Source organism: Oncorhynchus mykiss, chromosome 25 (genome assembly GCF_057628025.1).
Source record: "Oncorhynchus mykiss isolate SJ-2025 chromosome 25, ASM5762802v1, whole genome shotgun sequence".
NCBI classification, from domain to species: Eukaryota; Metazoa; Chordata; class Actinopteri; order Salmoniformes; family Salmonidae; genus Oncorhynchus; species Oncorhynchus mykiss.
Genome location: NC_143046.1, coordinates 82,733,499 through 82,748,552, shown reverse-complemented (window position 1 = coordinate 82,748,552; position 15,054 = coordinate 82,733,499). Strand labels below are relative to the sequence as shown.

General features: G+C 50.9%; 1 protein-coding gene across 3 annotated transcripts in view; it reads left to right on the top strand.

The window, feature by feature from the left end:
- Positions 1-15,054, top strand: part of sash1b (SAM and SH3 domain containing 1b) — a 116,922-nt gene that overhangs the window by 93,191 nt on the left and 8,677 nt on the right. For all 3 annotated transcript variants that reach the window (XM_021585319.3, XM_021585321.3, XM_021585320.3), the window contains 2 exons: positions 10,207-10,322; positions 11,537-11,638. In XM_021585319.3, the coding sequence (XP_021440994.3) occupies positions 10,207-10,322; positions 11,537-11,638 (218 nt within the window). The remainder of the gene's footprint in view (positions 1-10,206; positions 10,323-11,536; positions 11,639-15,054) is intronic.

Here is a 15,054-nt window from a genome sequence, read left to right as displayed (position 1 = left end):
TCCCAGTCCCACTCCACTGAAACTGTGTCCTAGCTGCTTAGCATCTGAAATCCCAGTCCCACTCCACTGAAACTGTGTCCTAGCTGCATAGCATCTGAAATCCCAGTCCCACTCCACTGAAACTGTGTCCTAGTCACACAGCATCTGAAAGCCCACTCCCACTCCACTGAAACAGTGTCCTAGTCGCACAGCATCTGAAAGCCCAGTCCCACTCCACTGAAACTGTGTCCTAGTCGCACAGCATCTGAAAGCCCAGTCCCACTCCACTGAAACTGTGTCCTAGCTGCATAGCATCTGAAATCCCAGTCCCACTCTACTGAAACAGTGTCCTAGCCGCACAGCATCTGAAATCCCAGTCCCACTCCACTGAAACTGTGTCCTAGCTGCATAGCATCTGAAATCCCAGTCCCACTCCACTGAAACTGTGTCCTAGCTGCTTAGCATCTGAAATCCCAGTCCCACTCCACTGAAACTGTGTCCTAGCTGCATAGCATCTGAAATCCCAGTCCCACTCCACTGAAACTGTGTCCTAGTCGCACAGCATCTGAAATCCCAGTCCCACTCCACTGAAACTGTGTCCTAGTCGCACAGCATCTGAAATCCCAGTCCCACTCCACTGAAACTGTGTCCTAGCTGCACAGCATCTGAAATCCCAGTCCCACTCTACTGAAACAGTGTCCTAGCTGCACAGCATCTGAAATCCCAGTCCCACTCCACTGAAACAGTGTCCTAGTCGCACAGCATCTGAAATCCCAGTCCCACTCCACTGAAACAGTGTCCTAGCTCCACAGCATCTGAAATCCCAGTCCCACTCCACTGAAACTGTGTCCTAGCTGCACAGCATCTGAAATCCCAGTCCCACTCCACTGAAACTGTGTCCTAGCCGCACAGCATCTGAAATCCCAGTCCCACTCCACTGAAACTGTGTCCTAGCCGCACAGCATCTGCAATCCCAGTCCCACTCCACTGAAACTGTGTCCTAGCTGCATAGCATCTGAAATACCAGTCCCACTCCACTGAAACTGTGTCCTAGCTGCATAGCATCTGAAATCCCAGTCCCACTCCACTGAAACTGTGTCCTAGCCGCACAGCATCTGAAATCCCAGTCCCACTCCACTGAAACTGTGTCCTAGCCGCACAGCATCTGAAATTCCAGTCCCACTCCACTGAAACTGTGTCCTAGCCGCACAGCATCTGAAATCCCAGTCCCACTCCACTGAAACTGTGTCCTAGCCGCACAGCATCTGAAATCCCAGTCCCACTCCACTGAAACTGTGTCCTAGCTGCATAGCATCTGAAATCCCAGTCCCACTCCACTGAAACTGTGTCCTAGCTGCTTAGCATCTGAAATCCCAGTCCCACTCCACTGAAACTGTGTCCTAGCTGCATAGCATCTGAAATCCCAATCCCACTCCACTGAAACTGTGTCCTAGCTGCATAGCATCTGAAATCCCAGTCCCACTCCACTGAAACTGTGTCCTAGCTGCATAGCATCTGAAATCCCAGTCCCACTCCACTGAAACTGTGTCCTAGCCGCACAGCATCTGCAATCCCAGTCCCACTCCACTGAAACTGTGTCCTAGCTGCATAGCATCTGAAATACCAGTCCCACTCCACTGAAACTGTGTCCTAGCTGCATAGCATCTGAAATCCCAGTCCCACTCCACTGAAACTGTGTCCTAGCTGCACAGCATCTGAAATCCCAGTCCCACTCCACTGAAACTGTGTCCTAGCCGCACAGCATCTGAAATCCCAGTCCCACTCCACTGAAACTGTGTCCTAGCCGCACAGCATCTGAAATTCCAGTCCCACTCCACTGAAACTGTGTCCTAGCCGCACAGCATCTGAAATCCCAGTCCCACTCCACTGAAACTGTGTCCTAGCCGCACAGCATCTGAAATCCCAGTCCCACTCCACTGAAACTGTGTCCTAGCTGCATAGCATCTGAAATCCCAGTCCCACTCCACTGAAACTGTGTCCTAGCTGCTTAGCATCTGAAATCCCAGTCCCACTCCACTGAAACTGTGTCCTAGCTGCATAGCATCTGAAATCCCAGTCCCACTCCACTGAAACTGTGTCCTAGCTGCATAGCATCTGAAATCCCAGTCCCACTCCACTGAAACTGTGTCCTAGCTGCATAGCATCTGAAATCCCAGTCCCACTCCACTGAAACTGTGTCCTAGCTGCATAGCATCTGAAATCCCAGTCCCACTCCACTGAAACTGTGTCCTAGCCGCACAGCATCTGAAATCCCAGTCCCACTCCACTGAAACTGTGTCCTAGCCGCACAGCATCTGAAATCCCAGTCCCACTCCACTGAAACTGTGTCCTAGCCGCACAGCATCTGAAATTCCAGTCCCACTCCACTGAAACTGTGTCCTAGCCGCACAGCATCTGAAATCCCAGTCCCACTCCACTGAAACTGTGTCCTAGCCGCACAGCATCTGAAATCCCAGTCCCACTCCACTGAAACTGTGTCCTAGCTGCATAGCATCTGAAATCCCAGTCCCACTCCACTGAAACTGTGTCCTAGCTGCTTAGCATCTGAAATCCCAGTCCCACTCCACTGAAACTGTGTCCTAGCTGCATAGCATCTGAAATCCCAGTCCCACTCCACTGAAACTGTGTCCTAGCTGCATAGCATCTGAAATCCCAGTCCCACTCCACTGAAACTGTGTCCTAGCCGCACAGCATCTGAAATTCCAGTCCCACTCCACTGAAACTGTGTCCTAGCCGCACAGCATCTGAAATCCCAGTCCCACTCCACTGAAACTGTGTCCTAGCCGCACAGCATCTGAAATCCCAGTCCCACTCCACTGAAACTGTGTCCTAGCCGCACAGCATCTGAAATCCCAGTCCCACTCCACTGAAACTGTGTCCTAGCCGCACAGCATCTGAAATCCCAGTCCCACTCCACTGAAACTGTGTCCTAGCTGCATAGCATCTGAAATCCCAGTCCCACTCCACTGAAACTGTGTCCTAGCTGCTTAGCATCTGAAATCCCAGTCCCACTCCACTGAAACTGTGTCCTAGCTGCATAGCATCTGAAATCCCAGTCCCACTCCACTGAAACTGTGTCCTAGCTGCATAGCATCTGAAATCCCAGTCCCACTCCACTGAAACTGTGTCCTAGCTGCATAGCATCTGAAATCCCAGTCCCACTCCACTGAAACTGTGTCCTAGCTGCATAGCATCTAAAATCCCAGTCCCACTCCACTGAAACTGTGTCCTAGCTGCACAGCATCTGAAATCCCAGTCCCACTCCACTGAAACTGTGTCCTAGCCGCACAGCATCTGAAGTCCCACTCCACTGAAACTGTGTCCTAGCCGCACAGCATCTGAAATCCCAGTCCCACTCCACTGAAACTGTGTCCTAGCCGCACAGCATCTGAAATCCCAGTCCCACTCCACTGAAACTGTGTCCTAGCTGCTTAGCATCTGAAATCCCAGTCCCACTCCACTGAAACTGTGTCCTAGCTGCATAGCATCTGAAATCCCAGTCCCACTCCACTGAAACTGTGTCCTAGCTGCATAGCATCTGAAATCCCAGTCCCACTCCACTGAAACTGTGTCCTAGCCGCACAGCATCTGAAGTCCCACTCCACTGAAACTGTGTCCTAGCCGCACAGCATCTGAAATCCCAGTCCCACTCCACTGAAACTGTGTCCTAGCCGCACAGCATCTGAAATCCCAGTCCCACTCCACTGAAACTGTGTCCTAGCTGCATAGCATCTGAAATCCCAGTCCCACTCCACTGAAACTGTGTCCTAGCTGCTTAGCATCTGAAATCCCAGTCCCACTCCACTGAAACTGTGTCCTAGCTGCATAGCATCTGAAATCCCAGTCCCACTCCACTGAAACTGTGTCCTAGTCACACAGCATCTGAAAGCCCACTCCCACTCCACTGAAACAGTGTCCTAGTCGCACAGCATCTGAAAGCCCAGTCCCACTCCACTGAAACTGTGTCCTAGTCGCACAGCATCTGAAAGCCCAGTCCCACTCCACTGAAACTGTGTCCTAGCTGCATAGCATCTGAAATCCCAGTCCCACTCTACTGAAACAGTGTCCTAGCCGCACAGCATCTGAAATCCCAGTCCCACTCCACTGAAACTGTGTCCTAGCTGCATAGCATCTGAAATCCCAGTCCCACTCCACTGAAACTGTGTCCTAGCTGCTTAGCATCTGAAATCCCAGTCCCACTCCACTGAAACTGTGTCCTAGCTGCATAGCATCTGAAATCCCAGTCCCACTCCACTGAAACTGTGTCCTAGTCGCACAGCATCTGAAATCCCAGTCCCACTCCACTGAAACTGTGTCCTAGTCGCACAGCATCTGAAATCCCAGTCCCACTCCACTGAAACTGTGTCCTAGCTGCACAGCATCTGAAATCCCAGTCCCACTCTACTGAAACAGTGTCCTAGCTGCACAGCATCTGAAATCCCAGTCCCACTCCACTGAAACAGTGTCCTAGTCGCACAGCATCTGAAATCCCAGTCCCACTCCACTGAAACAGTGTCCTAGCTCCACAGCATCTGAAATCCCAGTCCCACTCCACTGAAACTGTGTCCTAGCTGCACAGCATCTGAAATCCCAGTCCCACTCCACTGAAACTGTGTCCTAGCCGCACAGCATCTGAAATCCCAGTCCCACTCCACTGAAACTGTGTCCTAGCCGCACAGCATCTGCAATCCCAGTCCCACTCCACTGAAACTGTGTCCTAGCTGCATAGCATCTGAAATACCAGTCCCACTCCACTGAAACTGTGTCCTAGCTGCATAGCATCTGAAATCCCAGTCCCACTCCACTGAAACTGTGTCCTAGCCGCACAGCATCTGAAATCCCAGTCCCACTCCACTGAAACTGTGTCCTAGCCGCACAGCATCTGAAATTCCAGTCCCACTCCACTGAAACTGTGTCCTAGCCGCACAGCATCTGAAATCCCAGTCCCACTCCACTGAAACTGTGTCCTAGCCGCACAGCATCTGAAATCCCAGTCCCACTCCACTGAAACTGTGTCCTAGCTGCATAGCATCTGAAATCCCAGTCCCACTCCACTGAAACTGTGTCCTAGCTGCTTAGCATCTGAAATCCCAGTCCCACTCCACTGAAACTGTGTCCTAGCTGCATAGCATCTGAAATCCCAATCCCACTCCACTGAAACTGTGTCCTAGCTGCATAGCATCTGACATCCCAGTCCCACTCCACTGAAACTGTGTCCTAGCTGCATAGCATCTGAAATCCCAGTCCCACTCCACTGAAACTGTGTCCTAGCCGCACAGCATCTGCAATCCCAGTCCCACTCCACTGAAACTGTGTCCTAGCTGCATAGCATCTGAAATACCAGTCCCACTCCACTGAAACTGTGTCCTAGCTGCATAGCATCTGAAATCCCAGTCCCACTCCACTGAAACTGTGTCCTAGCTGCACAGCATCTGAAATCCCAGTCCCACTCCACTGAAACTGTGTCCTAGCCGCACAGCATCTGAAATCCCAGTCCCACTCCACTGAAACTGTGTCCTAGCCGCACAGCATCTGAAATTCCAGTCCCACTCCACTGAAACTGTGTCCTAGCCGCACAGCATCTGAAATCCCAGTCCCACTCCACTGAAACTGTGTCCTAGCCGCACAGCATCTGAAATCCCAGTCCCACTCCACTGAAACTGTGTCCTAGCTGCATAGCATCTGAAATCCCAGTCCCACTCCACTGAAACTGTGTCCTAGCTGCTTAGCATCTGAAATCCCAGTCCCACTCCACTGAAACTGTGTCCTAGCTGCATAGCATCTGAAATCCCAGTCCCACTCCACTGAAACTGTGTCCTAGCTGCATAGCATCTGAAATCCCAGTCCCACTCCACTGAAACTGTGTCCTAGCTGCATAGCATCTGAAATCCCAGTCCCACTCCACTGAAACTGTGTCCTAGCTGCATAGCATCTGAAATCCCAGTCCCACTCCACTGAAACTGTGTCCTAGCCGCACAGCATCTGAAATCCCAGTCCCACTCCACTGAAACTGTGTCCTAGCCGCACAGCATCTGAAATCCCAGTCCCACTCCACTGAAACTGTGTCCTAGCCGCACAGCATCTGAAATTCCAGTCCCACTCCACTGAAACTGTGTCCTAGCCGCACAGCATCTGAAATCCCAGTCCCACTCCACTGAAACTGTGTCCTAGCCGCACAGCATCTGAAATCCCAGTCCCACTCCACTGAAACTGTGTCCTAGCTGCATAGCATCTGAAATCCCAGTCCCACTCCACTGAAACTGTGTCCTAGCTGCTTAGCATCTGAAATCCCAGTCCCACTCCACTGAAACTGTGTCCTAGCTGCATAGCATCTGAAATCCCAGTCCCACTCCACTGAAACTGTGTCCTAGCTGCATAGCATCTGAAATCCCAGTCCCACTCCACTGAAACTGTGTCCTAGCTGCATAGCATCTGAAATCCCAGTCCCACTCCACTGAAACTGTGTCCTAGCTGCATAGCATCTGAAATCCCAGTCCCACTCCACTGAAACTGTGTCCTAGCTGCATAGCATCTGAAATCCCAGTCCCACTCCACTGAAACTGTGTCCTAGCTGCACAGCATCTGAAATCCCAGTCCCACTCCACTGAAACTGTGTCCTAGCCGCACAGCATCTGAAGTCCCACTCCACTGAAACTGTGTCCTAGCCGCACAGCATCTGAAATCCCAGTCCCACTCCACTGAAACTGTGTCCTAGCCGCACAGCATCTGAAATCCCAGTCCCACTCCACTGAAACTGTGTCCTAGCCGCACAGCATCTGAAATCCCAGTCCCACTCCACTGAAACTGTGTCCTAGCCGCACAGCATCTGAAATCCCAGTCCCACTCCACTGAAACTGTGTCCTAGCCGCACAGCATCTGAAGTCCCACTCCACTGAAACTGTGTCCTAGCCGCACAGCATCTGAAATCCCAGTCCCACTCCACTGAAACTGTGTCCTAGCCGCACAGCATCTGAAATCCCAGTCCCACTCCACTGAAACTGTGTCCTAGCCGCACAGCATCTGAAATCCCAGTCCCACTCCACTGAAACTGTGTCCTAGCTGCATAGCATCTGAAATCCCAGTCCCACTCCACTGAAACTGTGTCCTAGCTGCTTAGCATCTGAAATCCCAGTCCCACTCCACTGAAACTGTGTCCTAGCTGCATAGCATCTGAAATCCCAGTCCCACTCCACTGAAACTGTGTCCTAGCTGCATAGCATCTGAAATCCCAGTCCCACTCCACTGAAACTGTGTCCTAGCTGCATAGCATCTGAAATCCCAGTCCCACTCCACTGAAACTGTGTCCTAGCTGCATAGCATCTGAAATCCCAGTCCCACTCCACTGAAACTGTGTCCTAGCTGCACAGCATCTGAAATCCCAGTCCCACTCCACTGAAACTGTGTCCTAGCCGCACAGCATCTGAAGTCCCACTCCACTGAAACTGTGTCCTAGCCGCACAGCATCTGAAATCCCAGTCCCACTCCACTGAAACTGTGTCCTAGCCGCACAGCATCTGAAATCCCAGTCCCACTCCACTGAAACTGTGTCCTAGCTGCATAGCATCTGAAATCCCAGTCCCACTCCACTGAAACTGTGTCCTAGCTGCTTAGCATCTGAAATCCCAGTCCCACTCCACTGAAACTGTGTCCTAGCTGCATAGCATCTGAAATCCCAGTCCCACTCCACTGAAACTGTGTCCTAGTCGCACAGCATCTGAAAGCCCAGTCGCACTCCACTGAAACTGTGTCCTAGTCGCACAGCATCTGAAAGCCCAGTCCCACTCCACTGAAACTGTGTCCTAGTCGCACAGCATCTGAAAGCCCAGTCCCACTCCACTGAAACTGTGTCCTAGCTGCACAGCATCTGAAATCCCAGTCCCACTCTACTGAAACAGTGTCCTAGCTGCACAGCATCTGAAATCCCAGTCCCACTCCACTGAAACTGTGTCCTAGTCGCACAGCATCTGAAATCCCAGTCCCACTCCACTGAAACTGTGTCCTAGCTGCACAGCATCTGAAATCCCAGTCCCACTCCACTGAAACTGTGTCCTAGCTGCACAGCATCTGAAATCCCAGTCCCACTCCACTGAAACTATGTCCTAGCCGCACAGCATCTGAAATCCCAGTCCCACTCCACTGAAACTGTGTCCTAGCCGCACAGCATCTGAAATCCCAGTCCCACTCCACTGAAACTGTGTCCTAGCTGCATAGCATCTGAAATCCCAGTCCCACTCCACTGAAACTGTGTCCTAGCTGCATAGCATCTGAAATACCAGTCCCACTCCACTGAAACTGTGTCCTAGCTGCATAGCATCTGAAATCCCAGTCCCACTCCACTGAAACTGTGTCCTAGCTGCATAGCATCTGAAAGCCCAGTCCCACTCCACTGAAACTGTGTCCTAGCTGCACAGCATCTGAAATCCCAGTCCCACTCCACTGAAACTGTGTCCTAGCTGCACAGCATCTGAAATCCCAGTCCCACTCCACTGAAACTGTGTCCTAGCCGCACAGCATCTGAAATCCCAGTCCCACTCCACTGAAACTGTGTCCTAGCCGCACAGCATCTGAAATCCCAGTCCCACTCCACTGAAACTGTGTCCTAGCCGCACAGCATCTGAAATCCCAGTCCCACTCCACTGAAACTGTGTCCTAGCTGCATAGCATCTGAAATACCAGTCCCACTCCACTGAAACTGTGTCCTAGCTGCATAGCATCTGAAATCCCAGTCCCACTCCACTGAAACTGTGTCCTAGCTGCATAGCATCTGAAAGCCCAGTCCCACTCCACTGAAACTGTGTCCTAGCTGCACAGCATCTGAAATCCCAGTCCCACTCCACTGAAACTGTGTCCTAGCCGCACAGCATCTGAAATCCCAGTCCCACTCCACTGAAACTGTGTCCTAGCCGCACAGCATCTGAAATCCCAGTCCCACTCCACTGAAACTGTGTCCTAGCCGCACAGCATCTGAAATCCCAGTCCCACTCCACTGAAACTGTGTTCTAGCCGCACAGCATCTGAAATCCCAGTCCCACTCCACTGAAACTGTGTCCTAGCCGCACAGCATCTGAAATCCCAGTCCCACTCCACTGAAACTGTGTCCTAGCCGCACAGCATCTGAAATCCCAGTCCCACTCCACTGAAACTGTGTCCTAGCTGCATAGCATCTGAAATCCCAGTCCCACTCCACTGAAACTGTGTCCTAGCTGCTTAGCATCTTAAATCCCAGTCCCACTCCACTGAAACTGTGTCCTAGCTGCATAGCATCTGAAATCCCAGTCCCACTCCACTGAAACTGTGTCCTAGCTGCATAGCATCTGAAATCCCAGTCCCACTCCACTGAAACTGTGTCCTAGCTGCATAGCATCTGAAATCCCAGTCCCACTCCACTGAAACTGTGTCCTAGCTGCATAGCATCTGAAATCCCAGTCCCACTCCACTGAAACTGTGTCCTAGCTGCATAGCATCTGAAATCCCAGTCCCACTCCACTGAAACTGTGTCCTAGCCGCACAGCATCTGAAGTCCCACTCCACTGAAACTGTGTCCTAGCCGCACAGCATCTGAAATCCCAGTCTCACTCCACTGAAACTGTGTCCTAGCCGCACAGCATCTGAAATCCCAGTCCCACTCCACTGAAACTGTGTCCTAGCTGCATAGCATCTGAAATCCCAGTCCCACTCCACTGAAACTGTGTCCTAGCTGCATAGCATCTGAAATCCCAGTCCCACTCCACTGAAACTGTGTCCTAGCTGCATAGCATCTGAAATCCCAGTCCCACTCCACTGAAACTGTGTCCTAGTCGCACAGCATCTGAAATCCCAGTCCCACTCCACTGAAACTGTGTCCTAGTCGCACAGCATCTGAAAGCCCAGTCCCACTCCACTGAAACTGTGTCCTAGCTGCATAGCATCTGAAATCCCAGTCCCACTCCACTGAAACTGTGTCCTAGTCGCACAGCATCTGAAAGCCCAGTCCCACTCCACTGAAACTGTGTCCTAGTCGCACAGCATCTGAAAGCCCAGTCCCACTCCACTGAAACTGTGTCCTAGTCGCACAGCATCTGAAATCCCAGTCCCACTCCACTGAAACTGTCTGTCTAAACTGGGATTCGATCCCACACAGGCATGATGTCCTGGGTGGGCAGCGACTTTCTATCTTATCTGTCCCGCTATCTAACCCTCCGCTGCTATGATACTGCTGTTCCCCAGGCGGCGAGGACATAGGCTTTGTGGCCAGTGACATCACTATGAGTGATGAAGAGCGTATCCAGCTGATGATGATGGTGAAAGAGAAGATGATCAGCGTGGAGGAGGCCCTTGCAAGGGTATGTCACTTCCTGTCTTCCTACAGTTTGTGTTTTTTTCCACATACTCTCTTCTCAGACTGCACTTCAAACAAAGTACAACTTATAAAGGCGTCATTGGAGCATCCATAAAGGCGTCATGGAGCATCCATAAAGGCGTCATGGAGCATCCATAAAGGCGTCATGGAGCATCCATAAAGGCGTCATGGAGCATCCATAAAGGCGTCATGGAGCATCCATAAAGGCGTCATGGAGCATCCATAAAGGCGTCATGGAGCATCCATAAAGGCGTCATGGAGCATCCATCACGGTGTCACAAATCATTGATAACCATATGTCATACTCTATACTGTAGGGTAGCCTAGTGGTTAGAGCGTTGGACTAGTAACCGGAAGGTTGCAAGTTCAAATCCCAGAGCTGACAAGGTACAAATCTGTCATTCTGCCCCTGAACAGGCAGTTAACCCACTGTTCCTAGGCCGTCATTGAAAATAAGAATTTGTTCTTAACTGACTTGCCTAGTAAAATAAAGGTAAAATAAAATAGCAGGGGTTCTCAAAGTAGTACTGCAGGGGGTTAAACGAGGTACTGCAGTGGTTTCAACGAGGTACTGCAGGGGGTTAAACAAGGTACTGCAGGGGGTTAAATGAGGTACCGCGCCCCCAATTAAAATATAACTAAAAAATATATATTTGGCCAAGTGTTTGTCCTATATCTAGGAGATATTAGAACGCTTAGGGTGTATATATATATTTATTTGCGTAGGCACAAAACTACCTTCAGACTTCCATTCAGTCCAGTGACGTCTGTAGGTCGAACCGTTCCGATGCTACAGGTGTTTTCCTGAGAAGAGCTCTGCCATCTTTCACCGTGGATGTGGTGGATTGAGACGCATCCAATGTAAAAAAACATAACTCTAGCTTAAACTGAATTTCTTCCTCTCCTCTCTTTCTCCTTTCCTCTCCTCCTCTCTCCTTTCCTCTCTTCTTTCTCCTCTCCCCTTTCTCCTTTCCTCTTCTTTCTCCTCCTCTCTCCTTTCCTTTCCTCCTCTCCCCTTTCCTTTCCTCCTCTCTCCTTTCCTCCTCTCTCCTTTCTCCCTCTCTCCTTTCCTTTCTCCCTCTCTCCTTTCCTCTCCCCCTCTCTCCTTTCCTCCTCTCTCCTTTCCTCTCCCCTCTCCTCTCCTCTCCTGCTCTCTCCTTTCCTCTCCTGCTCTCTCCTTTCCTCTCCTCCTCACAGCTGAAGGAGTTTGAGACCCAGAGCAGACAGACCTGCAGCACTGATCTTACAGAATGGTCTGACGCTCCCAGTCCGACCTTGAATGAGTCCTCCACCAGCAATGTAAGTGTTGATATAAACTCGTTGATATAAGCCCCCCTCACTCTCCCTCCCTCTCACCCTCCTTACCTCCTTCCCCCCTCTCACCCTCCTTCCCCCCTCACTCACCCTCCTTCCCCCCTCTCACCCTCCTTCCCCCCTCTCACCCTCCTTTCCACCTCCTCCCCCCTCACTCTCTCTCCCTCTCACTCTTCCCTCCCTCTCACTCTTCCCCCCTCTCACCCTCCTTCCCCCCTCACTCACCCTCCCTCCCTCTCACTCACCCTCCCTCCCTCTCACTCACCCTCCTTCCCCCCTCACTCACCCTCCTTCCCCCCTCTCACCCTCCTTCCCCCCTCTCACCCTCCTTCCCCCCTCACTCCACCTCCTCCCCCCTCACTCTCTCTCCCTCTCACTCTTCCCTCCCTCTCACTCTTCCCCCCTCTCACCCTCCTTCCCCCCTCACTCACCCTCCTTCCCCCCTCTCACCCTCCTTCCCCCCTCTCACCCTCCTTCCCCCCTCACTCACCCTCCTCCCCCCTCTCCCCCCCTTCTCTCACCCTCCTTCTCCCCTCTCTCACCCGCCTTCTCCCCTCCCTCTCATCCGCCTTCTCCCCTCTCCCTCCCTCTCACCCGCCCTCTCCCTACCTCGCGCTCTCCCTCCTTCCCCCTCGCGCTCTCCCTCCTTCCCCCTCGCGCTCTCCCTCCTCCCAATTTCTCTCTCCTCCCTCTCCTTCTCCCCTCCCTCTTGCCCTCTTCTCTCCCTCCCTCTGTCCCTCCCTCCTCTCTCCACATCCCTCTCTCCTCTGACCTCCCTCCCTCTCCTATTTCTCTCTCCCCTTCTCCCCTCCCTCCCCACTTCCTCACTCTCCCCTATTTCTCCCTCCTGCCATCCATCCCCCCTCTCCCTCCCTCCATCTATCCCCCCTCCCTCCATCTATCCCCCCTCCCTCCATCTCTCGCTCCCCTCTCTCCCTCCCTCTCTCCATGAACCGGGCCCCTGTAACCTACTCCCCCTCTCCAGACCCTCTCCCAACAGGCATGCCATCCAGGCAGACCGCTATTCATCCCAGTCAAAGCGCCTGCTAACCCCTATTGTGCTGCATTATGCCGGCCACAGCTCTTTTCTGCATGGTTGCGATTAGGGGGTTGCAGTGATTAGGGGGTTCCGGTCCAGCCAACATATTTCAGATGTAATCTGGATGGCCTCATTCGGTTTCTCTCTCGTCATTTCTCCAGTCGTTCTATCCATCCTCCCACTGTTACCCTTCTTTTTTATCGCTCTCAAAAACCAGTGATTTTGAGCTATGAATCGATCTTTTGAAATTGATGCAGATGTTCCTGACGGCATCGGTTATTTTCCTGCTAGTTCTTGGCTCCGTGTATCTGCGGCTTCTAACGTCAACATAATCTTCCAGTGATTACGTAAGACTATATTGTGCGCAATTCCCTTTCTTTGCACACACTCAAGAACAACAGCACTACACAACTATAGTGCTGTAAATAATTACTCTCATAATCATTAGAATCTCAACTCTCGTTTCTTTTTACCAAGACGAAACCTGCATGCTCAAGACGTTGCTGTACCTCTTATGCAGAATAGGCATCATATTTAATGGTTCAAGATGCTATGCATACTATGATGTAGCCAGTATAAAACCAGTGAATGAGGTGGACATTAAGTGCTCACAGCTCACCAAGACCCAGAGTCTCGCTCTGCTGTGACAAGATTACAAGATGAGCGCTCGTGGTCAGATGTCTGCTTGGCTATATTTTAAGAAATCATAGCTATGGTTTCTATTTCTCCTCTGGTCCACAATTGTAGCTTTCACATATGGTTTCTTTCTCACTAACTATGGCTAGCTGTAGCTTTTACATATGGTTTATTTCTCACTAACTATGGCTAGCTGTAGCTTTTACATATGGTTTCTTTCTCACTAACTATGGCTAGCTGTAGCTTTTACATATGGTGTATTTCTCTGTAACTATGGCTAGCTGTAGCTTTTACATATGGTTTATTTCTCACTATGGCAAGCTGTAGCTTTTACATATGGTTTATTTCTCTGTAACTATGGCTAGCTGTAGCTTTTACATAGGGTTTATTTCTCACTAACTCTATGGCTAGCTGTAGTTTTCACATATGGTTTGTTTCTCTGTAACAATGGCTAGCTGTAGCTTTTACATATGGTTTATTTCTCTGTAACAATGGCTAGCTGTAGCTTTTACATATGGTTTATTTCTCTGTAACATTGGCTAGCTGTAGCACGTCATCATGAGCATGTAAAAAGACAGATGTGGAAAAGCTTCTGATCTTATAGCTGTGGTGTAGTACATAAACTGTTGATCCACTGTGAGCAAATGTGTTTTTTTTCTGACCACTGCCACAGACCCTAAATATGAGACCATTTAAGTTCTATCTGCTGTGGCCTACTCTGACATCTATTCATTTAATGGGAAATTCCAGTTTGCAAACCTTTCGTTTTCTGGTGCACAACTGTTAGTCAGTGCCTGACCCGTGCCTTTACATCGACTGACCCGTGCCTGACCCGTGCCTTTACATCGACTGACCCGTACCTGACCCGTGCCTTTACATCGACTGACCCGTGCCTTTACATCGACTGACCCGTGCCTTTACATCGACTGACCCGTGCCTTTACATCGACTGACCCGTGCCTTTACATCGACTGACCCGTGCCTTTACATTGACTGACCCGTGCCTTTACATCGACTGACCCGTACCTGACCCGTGCCTGACCCGTATCTGACCCGTGCCTGACCCGTACCTGACCCGTGCCTGACCCGTACCTTTACATCGACTGACCCGTGCCTTTACATCGACTGACCTGTGCCTGACCCGTGCCTTTACATCGACTGACCCGTACCTGACCCGTACCTGACCCGTGCCTGACCCGTGCCTTTACATCGACTGACCCGTGCCTTTACATCGACTGACCCGTGCCTTTACATCGACTGAACCGTACCTGACCCCGTACCTGACCCGTGCCTTTACATCGACTGACCCGTGCCTTTACATCGACTGACCCGTGCCTTTACATCGACTGACCCGTGCCTTTACATCGACTGCAAGTCTACACTCCGGTTTGACCCATCAGTACTTATATTGAGCTCATATGCTGCATGTGGTCTCTACCTCAACAATAATAGTTAGGTAGGTTTGCCTAGTGGTTAGAGCATTGGGCCAGTAACCAAAAGGTTGCTAGATCGAATCCCTGAGCTGACAAGGTAAACATCTTTCGTTCTGCCCCTGAACAAGGCAGTTAACCCCCCTGTTCCTAGGCCGTCATTGTAATTAAGAATGTGTTCTTAACTGACTTGCCTAGTTAAATAAAACATTTTATTGTGCATTTCCCAGAAAGGGTGAAATATTGTACTTATACAAACTTTATAAGCAAGCCAAATAAACATTATTTTCACAGGTT